The sequence below is a fragment of the Colobus angolensis genome, unplaced genomic scaffold, assembly GCF_000951035.1.
Source record: "Colobus angolensis palliatus isolate OR3802 unplaced genomic scaffold, Cang.pa_1.0 Scaffold100, whole genome shotgun sequence".
In the NCBI taxonomy this organism is placed as follows: domain Eukaryota; kingdom Metazoa; phylum Chordata; class Mammalia; order Primates; family Cercopithecidae; genus Colobus; species Colobus angolensis.
In genome coordinates, this window is record NW_012110920.1 from 8,035,356 (window position 1) to 8,048,061 (window position 12,706).

Genomic DNA, 12,706 nt, shown 5'->3' on the forward strand with positions numbered 1-12,706 from the left:
CCCTCAGCTGTGAGAAAGGTCCACGAAAATGAGGGGAACAGCAGGGGCCATGCCAGGGAATGATTCAGAGAAAGGGCCCCAGGGACTGAAATGCATAGCTTGATTCCCTCGGCTTCCAGATTCTCTGATGAGACAGCATGACCTGCAGGAGAAAGCACAAGCCCAGGAGTCAGGAGACTAGAGTCCGGTTTCACTACCTCAAAACAGCTGCCATCAGGCAAAAGGACAAACTGTCTCTTTCATCTGCAAAACCAGGATAATACCTGCTCTCAAGCCACAGAAGGTTAGAGCTGGGATGGGCTCATCACACAGGTGAGGCAAAGGAAGTTGAGGGAGATGAAGTTACTTTCACAAGGTTGCACAACTGGGTGACAAAGTCCCTCTTGGGTAACAACTTGCCGTCCTCCCAATTCAGTGCCGTTTCTTCACTGCCACACAGAGTTAGGATAAAGGTGATCTGTGTGAGTGTTTTGGAAAGTTGAAATCACAAGATAAAGGAAAATTTGTCATGCTATCATCTTTTCATTGGCACATTTTGCTCCTGTTCTGCTAGAAGGTGAGTATCTCCCACGAATGTGAGCTCTTGGCAAGTGTCAACACTAGCTGGTTGTGCTGCTGTCTGAGGTTACAGAGCCAGGGATAGAAAAAAGTTGTTGGCCACCTTCAGGCTCCAGGGCACCAGCATTGTCACCTGGGAGATAATAGCCCCATTCTCCCCTTTGCATTTCCACACTTCAATAGCAGTAAGCAGTAAGTTTCCTTAGGAGACTGAATCTGTTTTGTCAGTAATAATTCAATCTTTAACACATGAAACACACTAGCCCAACAATCCACTCAGCACTTGAAAGAGACTTATTTAGCTTTTGCTTTGACATACCCATTCCAAGCTTTAGTTTGCTCTGTTTCCAGACCTTTTGTCCTCCAACCATTTTAACTATTGTGCAAACATATTCTCAAATGGCTTCCGAAACAGATTATTACCAACAGACTGGAGAATGACGCAAATACAGCCCATCTACATAAGTGAAACAAGTTTAGCCAAAGGGATCACTTGTGTGGCTTAAATCATGGAGATGGGCTATATCCACAGGGCTGAATTCATAATTGCAGGCTTTAACAATTTACTCCAGTTCTTTTTTGACCCAGGCTTTGGGTGGCTACAATCTTTTCACTTCAAGAACTCCCCACCCCCACTGCACACATACACACAGATGGCAAAGCCAACACAGCTCACGTCCTTCTTTGGTGGTCTCCACTGGCACACAAGTCCATTGGCATAATTTTGAGAACACCAAAGATGATTCAGCTAGCTCCACATGTACTTTTTATGAGAAATGAGTCAATAAGTTGTTTCTCTGCACACTCCCCCAGAGAAAGAAACTAGAGCACAGGGAGCTGTAATATTAGATTAGTAACTCCACAACAGATCACAGGTGAGAAGACAGCATGTGGTAAATAGGAAGCCGCTAAGCCATTAATCAGAATTCTCCAACCCAGGGGGTTTTCCCTCAGCCTGATCCAGGTTCAGAAGATGGGGTGCCCTTCATGGGCTCTCCAACATCCTCTAACCAACACCAGCCATTCATTCCCACTAATTTAATGGTGTTGTTTCACCAAAGGACTATGCCTGGGAAACTGTGCTGGGTCTGTCCCTTGGCAAGCATCTTCAACTGCTCATGTCATCCCCAACACAGATGCCTTGGGGAAAATGTAGCTGCCCACCTCCATCTACCCCAACCAGATCCCGTGTCCAACTTCTCCACCACACTCAGACAAGCCAAGGAGTGAGCCACACGTCAGAAGCTTCCTGGTCAGTTTTGACTCAACTGTCCATTAAGTGTTTTGTTCCTATTTTATAAATATCTGATGCTATTAGGAATAGAGAAGTCAGAAGGGAACTCATTATTACTGTGATTATATGATATGTTATTCGATCTTGAGAGAGTCATTTCTCCTCTGAGTCTTTTTTCTTACTTGTGAATTAAGAAGGTTGAACTATAAGACTCCCATGGTCCTGTCAGGCTGTGACCTCAATTGGGTCCACTTATTACCTGCTAAATGGTCCCAGCCCCCACCTTGTTTTCCTCCCACCCCAATTACAAGAAAGAGGTTAGGGTGCTAGGCCTCTTGTTCTTACAGTAAGCTTCTGGAGGTGAGACTAATGCAGATGAGATTTAGCATTCACCATACTTTAGCTCTTGGAGCTGGCAGGAAACTCAAATAATCCACCACCCAAAAGCTATGCGGTAAGGCAGGTATAGCAGCATTATCCCCGAGACATACATAGGAAAACCATGATCCAGAAAGGCTAAATGATATGCACAAGGATCCCAGCTGTTTTAACAGGTGATACCAAGAGAACTAAAAGCCAAATCTTCCCATTCCTCACACTGCTCTCCCTCCACACCACCAGAGTTGTTATGAAAGGGCATTATTTGAGGTGTTAGCCAAAGCTTTAAAAGAAATTACCAAATATAAAATGATGTCTTACAGAAGGAAACAATAGCTGTAGCCCTTAATATTTATACTATTATTTATGACCAAGAGGTGATAGTGAGAGGTTTGATACTAAGCCCTTTACCAATGAGAAAGCTACAGATAACTGACATTTTTCCTATTAACCAATCTATTTCATGAATCTATAAATCAGAAACCACTACTGGGGTATTTATAAATAATGGCAAAGGAGTTTCAACCCAACATATTCAGTTGGTTTGGAACTCCTTCCCAGGGGAGAAGAACTCTGCTGTGTTAACCTACCAGGTGACTGACACATTTTACATATGTGTTTATAGTTCTGCCAATTTTTAATAAGAATCTGAGGAAGCTGGAGAACTGTTCTATTTATCTGCAAAATTTCAGTGCCATTACTCTAAATAGAAAATGGTTTATTTTAAAAACCAGTGTGTTTTTAAAGCTAAATTTCACTTTCCCCATATGTGTTTAAGAAGCTCTTTTAGATTCACATAATTTATTTGAATTATCTAAGCCAAAATGATATTTTCCTAAGAAAAATTTTCTAAAAATGTGCTCATAGAGAAAAATATTCCCAACATGTACTAAAATTCTCATTTGTGGGCCAGGAGTAGTGGTTCATACCTGTAATCTTAGCACTTTGGGAGGCCAAGGCAGGTGGATCACTTGAGGTCAGGAGTTTAAGACCAGCCTGGCCAACATGGGGAAACACCATCTCTACTAAAAATACAAGACTTAACTGGGCAGTAGCACGTGCCTATAATCCCAGCTACTCGGGAGGCTGAGGCAGGTGAATTGCTTGAACCTGGGAGACGGAGGTTGTGGTGAGCTGAGATCGTGCCACTACATTCCAGCCTGGGTGATAGAGCAAGACTTTGTTTCAAAAAAAAAAAAAAAAAATTCTCATTTAAGAACCCCAACATTCATGTTAGGTATGATTCTGCTCTTGTAAATGATCAGTCTTGACTCATTTCATCCCCCTACAAAATTCACACAAGCCACCCCAGAGAATTAGTCTTTGGGATTTTAAAGTATTTTAAAACCCACCACACAGCTACAAGCATGGGTTATTGTGAATCTAGAGCATCTGAGCATCCAAATTCTCTCCTTCCAGCTGTACACTGGCAGCATTTTGTAGCAAGAGCTACACTGGAAAGAGAAGCTCACTGGAAAGAGAAGTGGTAGCAGTTCTGTTTTCCCAGAGAAAAGGCTGCTGTCCCACTGCTGGTACTGATCTGAAGGCACAAAGGCATCATTATACCACCAGTAAGACATGGAGTCACTGGGAGGGAGCAGGCTGTTCCCTTTATTGTTCTCAAGCCTGAGTCCTATGAGCCCGTTAGTTCTGAAATGTGTCTTGCACCTCAACTTAGTTTCCAGGTGGCTTCCTAGATTACCCACACAACCCAGCCAGACTGAGACCTTGGGAGCCTCTGTAATCTGAAGCAATGAGGGCCCAGCTGAACAGGGCTGGAGACTTGCCAAATGAACTGCCTTTTCTTAATCCATCTGGAATGTCAACTAGGAGTAAGAAAAAGGAAGGACAATTCCCACAGAACACAAACTAGATAAGAATCTGACACTTTTCTTTGCAATGACTTGACATCCTCACTTTTTCAAAGAAAATCACCTTAATCAGTCCAGTGGCCCTTCCTGCTACCACATGGCCCAGGCACTCATTCAGAAAACGACTTAGAGCTTGTCCTAATTCCAACACATGTACACAGAATTTAGCTTCCTTTAATTTCATCCATTGCCTGCAGGACCAGCAATTGAAAACAGTTGCTACAGTTTGAATGTTTGTCTCCTCCAAACCTCATGTTGAAATTTGATTCCCAGTGTTGGAAATCGGGCCTAATGGGAGGTGTTTGGGTCATGGGGGTGGATCCCTCTTGAAAAGATTAATGTCCTCTCTGGGGGAAGTGGGGTGGGAAGTGGATTCTCACTCCATTAGTTCCCACAAAAGCAGGTTGTTACAAAGAGCCTGGCACCTCCTCTTCCTGTCTCTCACTTCCTCTCTCACCATCTGATCTCTGGACAAGCTGGCTCCCCACTTCACCTTCTACCATGAGTGACCCGGTCCTAAATCTTCCAGCCATAAGAATTTTGATTTTTCTTTGTAAGTTACCCTGCCTCAGGTATTTCTCTACAGCAACACAAAATGGACTGAAACAGCAGTGTAATCCAAAAACAATACTGCTCCTCTTAACCACAAGCTGGTGCCTGACTACCTCAGTACATGGTTGCCTCCAAACTCACTTTAACAAAGAAGTAACTCATCTCAAAATTTAACAGAAAAAAGGAAAAGCAAACTTTCAGGAAAATGGTATTCCTATTACCAGGAGTTAATTGGCTATGAAGCAGCAAAAAGTCAGCAGCAGATACAAGAAAAGTCTGCATAATTAGAATAACCAATAGGTAGACATTCAGCAACTATATACTCAATAGAAGACTTGCCAGTGCAGTGGCCATGCATGCCTGCTGCTGCAGGCCCACCATTCCTGAACCAATGGCTTATATTCCACGTGGAGTAGGAGTAAGCCTTTGGTCTCTTCCACACCCATTCACTGTCATGCAGGGCCTCCAAACCGCCCAAGGATGGGAACAGCAGGCAAGGGTATCTATCAAGCATGCTCCCTCTGTTCTACACATCAGTCATGCTATTTCCCACCCATTTATTCTACTGTTGACCACCCACATTTAATTCAGTTTTAAAGACATGACAACAAGGTCTGAGATTTGAGGGATGTACCTGACTCTCTCTCCCCTCCAGTGGTGGTGGAATCTGATCAGCAAAACCAATCTTCCCTGGATCACCCATAAAGGCACTAACCTCATCCACGTTCTCAAAAGCGTTGATGACATCATATGGCAAACAGGACAGAAGGTCAATCACAAACCACGTCTTCAGGTAGTTCATGCGGATAAGTTTGGGGTCAGAAATCACCTCCCCTGCTGGTCCAACAAAGGTGGTATGAAAATTGAGCACAATGTCCACCAGAAAGATAACATCCACGATGCTATCAACAACCAGCCAGGCCACATTGTTCTGCCTGGTTTTGAAGGAGACATTATAAGGGACCAAGATGGCTGTATAGAAGGTCAAGATCAAGATGATCCAATCCCACGTGGTCTTAAAAACACAGTAATGTAAGATGATGTGAGGGGGAGTCTTTGGTGCCTCTTGCTTGTACTGGGGAAGGATGTCTGAGCCCAGCTGTAGGACCTGTACAGAAAAACATGACCAAGAGAGAACTAAGTTAGGATTTAATTGCAAGTATCTAACCAGTCAGCATCTGTGATTGACAAATGGTCACAACACTCTGGATAAATTGTTTGGGTACAATAACAGGTATAAAGGAATATGGGAGAATGAAAGTGAACATTATAATAGAAATAATCATAAAGAAACAATTACAAACTACTATTTGGCTGTCAGCCAAGTGTTGTACTAAACACTTTACACACGTTTATTATCTCAATTCTAAATACATCTTTGTTCTATTAGCCAATTATTATTCCATAAGTTAGAAACTGGGGCTAAAAAGATTAAGCAACTTTTTGTTCAATAAATATTAATTGCTCTGATTTCATCCAACAGCGGCAGAATGCACATTCTTCTCATCAGCACATGGAACATTCTCCAGGACAGACTATATGTGAGATGACAAAACAAGTGTTAACAAATTTTTAAAAATCAAATTCGTATCAAGAATCTTTCCTGACCACAGTGGAAGTAAACTAGAAATTGAAACATGTGGAACTTGGGAAACTTTATGAATATATGGAAGTTAAACATGCTCCTGAATGACCAGTGGGTCAATAGAGAAATTAAGAAAGAAATTTTAAAGTGTCTTGAAACAAATGAAAACATAACATAACAAAAACCTATGGGATACAGCAAAAGCAATACTAAGAGGGAAGGTTATAGCAATAAATGCCCTACATCAAAGAAGTTAAAAGATTTTAAATAAACAACCTAACAACGTACCTCAAGGAACTAGAAAAGCAAGAACAAACCAAATCCAAAATTAGAAGAAGGAAAGATATAAAATAAGAGCTAAATTAAATAAAATTGAGACAAAAAATACAAAAGAGCAATGAAATGACAAGCTGGGTTTTTAAAAACCTAAGTTAAAAAAACCCAAACCTTTAACTAAGAAAAGAAACCCCCAATAAAATTCAAGATGAAAAAGGAAATATTACAAGAAATAGCAAATACAAAGGATCATTAGAAGCTACTATGAATAATCATATGCCAACAAATTGGAAAACCTGGAGGAAATGGATAAATTCCTGGACACATACAACCTACCAAGATTGAAACAGGAAGAAATGGAAAACTCTAACAGACCAGTAACAAGAAATATGATTAATTGAATCAGTAATTTTAAAAATCTCCCAACAAAGAAAAGCCCAGGACCAGATGGCTTCAATGCTGAATGTTACCAAAGTTTTAAAGAAGAATTAGTACCAGCTATTCTCAAACTATTTTTAAAAATTAAAGGAGAGGGCATTCTTTCAAACTCAATCTATGAGGCCAGCATTACCCTGATACCAAAACCAGACAAGGGCAAATTGAAAAAAGAAAACTACAAGCCAATATTCCTGATGAACCTACACACAAAATCCTCAACAACATACTAGCAAACTGAATCCAATAGAACATCAAAAAAAAAAATGGTGTACACTATAATAAACTGGAATTTATCCAGAGATGTGAGAATGACTCAACACATGCAAATTAACAAACATGTTACATCACATCAGCAGTAGGGGAAAAAAATTATTATCTCAATAGATGCAGAAAAAGCATTTGATAAAATTCAATATCCCTTCATGATTTTAAAAAAAAACTCTCAACAAATTAGGTATAGAAGAAAGGTACTCAAATGCCTTACATTCGCAAGCAACCTGCATGAGATTGGAGACTATGATTGTAAGTGAAGTAACCCAGAAATGGAAAACCAAACATCATATATTCTCACTCATGAGTGGGGGCTAAGCCATGAGGATGCAAAGCCATAAGAATGACACAACAGACTTTGGGGACTCAGGAGGAAAGGGTAGGAAGGGGGTGAGGGATAAAAGACTACAAATTGGGTTCAGTGTATACTGCTTGGGTGATGGGTGCACCAAAATCTCACAAATCACCACTAAAGAACTTATTCATATAACCAAACACTTACCTGTTCCTCAGTAACCTATGGAAATAAAAAAAAAATAAAAATATAAAAAGACCTTACATGACAAACCCACAGCTAACATCATACTGAATAGGAAAAAGTTGAAAGCCTTCCCTTTAAGATCAGGAACAAGACAAGAATGCCCATTTTCACCACTGTTATTCAACATAGCACTGAAAGTCCCAGACAGAACAATTAGGCAAGAGAAAGAAATAAAGGGCATCCAAATTGAAGCAGAGGAAATCAAACTGTCCCTGTTTACAGACATAATCACATATTTAGAGAAACATAGACTACACACACACACACACACAAAACCTGTTGAACTGGTAAACAAATTCACTGAAGTTGCAGGATACAAAAATCAACATACAAAAGTCAGTAGCATTTCCACACACCAACAGCAAACAATCTGAAAATGAAATCAAAGGAGCAATTCCATTATCAATAGCTACAAAAAAAATTAAGTGTCTAGGAATAAATTTAACCAAAGAGAAGAAAAATCTCTACAAATAAAGCTATAAAACACTGAGACAAGAAATTGAAGACGACACAAAAAATAGAAAAGTATTCCATGGATTGGGAGAATATTATTACAATGTCCAATTACCCAAAGCAATCTACAGATTCAATGCAATCCCTATTAAAATACCAATGACACTCTTCACAGAAGTAGAAAAACTTAATCCTAAAATTTACATGGAATCACAGAAGACCCAGAATAGCAAAAGCTATCCTGAGCCAAAAGAACAAAAACTAGAGGAATCACATTACCTGATTTCAAATTATACTACAGAGTTAAAGTAACCAAAACAACAGGGTAGTTGCATAAAAACAGACACATAGACCAATGAAACAGAGAACCCAGAAGTAAATCCATGTATCTACAATGAACTCATTTTCAACAAAGGTGCCAAGAACATACATTGAGAAAAGGACAGTCTCTTCAACAAATGGTGCTGGGCAAACTGGATATCCATATGCAGAAGAATGAAATTAGACCCCTATCTCTTCTCATATTCAAAAATCAAGTCAAACTGGGTTAAAAATTTAAATCTAAGACTTCAAACTATGGAATTACTAAAATAAAACTTTGGGGAAACTCTCCAGGTTGTTGGACTGGGCAAAGATTTTTAAGGTAAACCTCAAAAGTACCGGCAACCAAGGCAAAAATAGCCAAATAGGATTATATCAAGCTGAAAAGCATCTGCACAGCAAAGGAAACAATCAACAGAATGAAAAGACAACCTACAGAATGGGAGAAAATATCTGCAAACTATTCATCTAACAAGAGATTTCTAGACTATACAAGGAATTCAACTCAATAGCAAAAATTGAATAATGTGATTTAAAAATGAGGAAGTAATCTGAATAGCTATTTATCAAAAGAACACATACAAATAAATGGCCAACAGGGATATGAAAAAAATGCTCAACATCACTAATCCAGGAAAATACAAATCAAAATGCAATGAAATATAATCTTATCCCAGTTAAAATGGCTATTATCAAAAAGACATACACACAAAAAAAAATGATGATGGGCTGGGTGTGGTGGCTCACGCCTGTAATCCCAGCACTTTGGAAGGCCGAGGCAGGTGGATCACCTTAGGTCAGGAGTTCGAGATCAGCCTGGCCAACATGGTAAAACCCATCTCTACTAAAAATACAAAATTAGCCAGGCATGGTGGTACACACCTGTAATCCCAGCTACTCAGGAGGCTGAGGCAGGAGAAACACTTGAACCCGGGAGACAGAGGCTGTAGTGGGCCAAAATCATGCCACTGCACTCCAGCCTGGGCGACAGAGCAAGACTCTGTCTCTATAAAAATAAAAAATAAATACTGGTGAGGATCCAGATGAAGGGAAATTATTATATACTTTTGGTGGGGATGTAAATTAATACAGCCATTATGCAAAACATATTGAGGTTCCTTGAATAAAAACAGAATACCATATGATTCAGCAATCCCATTGGTGGGTATATATCCAAAGGAAAGGAAAACGGTATGTCAAAGAGCTCTTGACACTCCCATATTTATTGCAGCATTATTCACAGTAGCCAAGATACGGAATCAACCTAAGTGTCCATTGACAGATGAATGGATAAACAAAATATGAATGGATATATATACCCAATAGAACATTATTTTGCCATAAAAAAAGAATGAAATCCTGTCATTTGCAGCAACATGGATAACCCTGGAGGATATTACGTTAAATGAAATAAGCCAGGCACATAAAGACAAATATCACATGTTCCACTCATATATGAAAGCTAAAAAAGCTGACCTCCTAGAAGTAGAGAGTAGAACAGTGGTTACTAGAGGCTGAGAATGGTACCAGAAGAGAGTGTGATAGGGAAGGGTTGGTTAATTGATACAAAATTTCAGCTAGAGTAAAAAAACAGGTAAGTATTTAAGGTGATGGAGATCCCAACTACCCTGATTTGATTATATAAATTTATCAACCTATCACATGTACCCCCAAAATAAGTATATCTAATGTGCATCAATAGAAGTTTTTTTAAAATTAGTATTTGATAGGAGAAATAAGTGTTCTATAGCACAGTAGAGTGAATAGAATAATTTACTATATTTCAAAATAACTAGAAGAGAGGATCTTGAATGTTTCTAGCACAAAGAAATGAAAAATGTTTGAGGTGATGGAGACCTCAATTACCCCAATTTGATCTTACATACTGCATACATGTATGAAAATATCATGTGTACTCCATAAACATATATAATTATGTATCAATTAAAATTTTTAAATATATTTATTGCTCTGTGCCTGGAACTGTTCTAGGTACTGGACGTGCAGCAATGAAGGAAACAGCATGATGCCTGCTCTCTTGGAGCTCAGTCTAGGAGAGAAATCAAAATCATTTCAAATTGTGATAACCACTAAATAACACTGGGGCAGGCAGAACACTGTGATTTGATAAAATGTGACTTGAGTAAGGAGGGAAAGTGTTTGAATTGAAACCTGAGTGACAACAAAGAACCAGCCATTTAAGTTTGTATGGAAAAATTATCCTAGGCAGAGAGTGTAACTGATGTAATAACCCTAGGGTGAAATAAGCTTGATATTATCAGGAAAAGAAAGAAGTCCAATGTGGCCGAAGCACAATGAGTGGGAGGAGGCGAGGGAGAAGATGCTAGATGAGCTCTGAAAGGAAAATGAAAAGGTCCAGACCACACAGGACCCAGTGGGATATTGGGAGGTGTTAGATTTTATTCCATGTACGGCTGGGTGTAACCAGAGGGTTTTAGGTAAAAGAATAATAATCGGATGCATGTTTCTAAAAGATCACCCTGGCTGTTTTATAGATAATGAGTTGGTACAAAGGATTGAGGGAAGAACAGAATCTGGGTACTTGTTATAACAGAGAAAAAGATGAGACGATAGAAAAAAGCAGTCCAATTTTGTACATATTAATATTTCTGCAGTACAGCCAGCTGGACTTGCTGAGGGCTAGAAAGGAAAAAAAAAGGCAATGAAGAGTACCAACTACTACATTCCATGAGCCCAGCATGCTGGCTGGCCCAAAGTAGGCACTACAGGACTGTTTTTAAGTGAATGAGCGAACTCTAAAGTCCTACAGCTAGCGAGAGATGGAGACAGGATCACAAAACAGATCTAACTAGATTCAAAACACATGCTGTTCCACATCATGGTTACATTTCCCTGAGTAACTTAGGATTCTAAGGAAGCAGACTTAGTGCAGGAAGAAGTCCAGAGAAGGTTGGTTCCAGGAGAGACTCACCAACGGGTTTCATCCTCATTAGTCAAAGGCAACAAGCTGTGCCTTCTCATAACAAGCCAAGCTGGAAGGGACTCCCAGCTGCTCCTCTGCCACTTGCAGGTTCTTATAAATCTCTAGGTAAAACTCTTCTTGTGTCATGGGAATTTCTTGTTACCTCTAGAGATTGAAGACCCTTTAGTAAAGGTAAAATTAGCTGAACCCCCCCCCGTTTCCCCCATGGTTGACACCAGCCTTTAAAAGGGGGCAAAGGAAAGCTAGGAATCCAGAGTGTCAGTGTGCATCTTTGGGTGGAGGAACTCTTTCCACTCCTCCTGCAAATGCACTCCTCCCTACTATGCTTGAGAGTTTAATTTCTCTCTCCATGAAAAGGAAATTACAAGAGTGTGATTAAGGAAGCTTGGATTCTGAGACCTCAGCAAGAAAGAAGTTTGGCCTTTAAGAATTGTTGGCAAAAGCTGAGTGTTGACAGAAGCTGAGGCAGAGCTTGGATAATGTAAAAGAGTCTTGGAACATGTCCGGGGTCCAGGGTCTAAAACCCCTCATGGCCTTTGGAACCCCAAGTTCTATGCTAAAGGGTGGAAGGCTCCCCTGATGCACCATAGTCTAAGCCCAGGGGCTAAAATCCCCCGTGGCTTGGACAGAATCCATGGCTCAGGGCATAAAACCTCTCCTGACCTCTGGCATGTGTCTAGACTTGCTGGCTCCTTGCTTCTAGCCCTCCCAGGCTCCTAGATCGATTTTGTCTTAGAATTGGCCATATAAATGCTAAACCATCACAGCTGTAAATCATATGCTTAATGCAACGCCCCCTTTCAACCCCACATTCTTGCCACCAGTTTCTTTGTTTGATCACCAATAAACAGTCTGGGCTTCCAGAGCTTGGGGACTTTGCAGCTCCATAACTAGTGTTGGCCCCCTGGACCCACTTTCTCTCTCAAATTGTCTTTTCTCATTCCTTTGACTCCTCCGGACTTTGTCACCCCCACAACCTGGTGTTGGGTCTGATCACCCCAACAAGAATACAACAAATAAATGAACCGAATAGGACTTCCATTTCTGGAATGATAGAGTAGACATATTTTTCCCTATTCCTCCCTCTAAGTGCAACTAAAAAGCCTTTGTCATTATATCTAAAACAAATCTAAGACGACTCTGAAAGGTGGAGAAAAGAAAGCAAACTGGATAGGGGGGCGGAGCAAGATGGCCGAATAGGAACAGCTGCAGTCTCCAACTCCCAGCGCGAAGGACACAGAAGACCGGTGATTTCTGCATTTTG

The 12,706-nt window shown here is 40.2% G+C and overlaps 1 protein-coding gene across 2 annotated transcripts in view; it reads right to left on the reverse strand.

Moving 5' to 3' along the window:
* The window catches only part of KCNH1 (potassium channel, voltage gated eag related subfamily H, member 1), a 457,455-nt gene that overhangs the window by 335,506 nt on the left and 109,243 nt on the right, over positions 1–12,706 (reverse strand). Inside the window, exon 6 of one of the 2 annotated variants that reach the window (XM_011938344.1) lies at positions 5,309–5,701. In XM_011938344.1, coding sequence (XP_011793734.1) covers positions 5,309–5,701 — 393 coding nt within the window. Of the gene's footprint in view, positions 1–5,227; positions 5,702–12,706 lie in introns of both variants that reach the window. The other variant, XM_011938336.1, reaches the window with a different exon arrangement.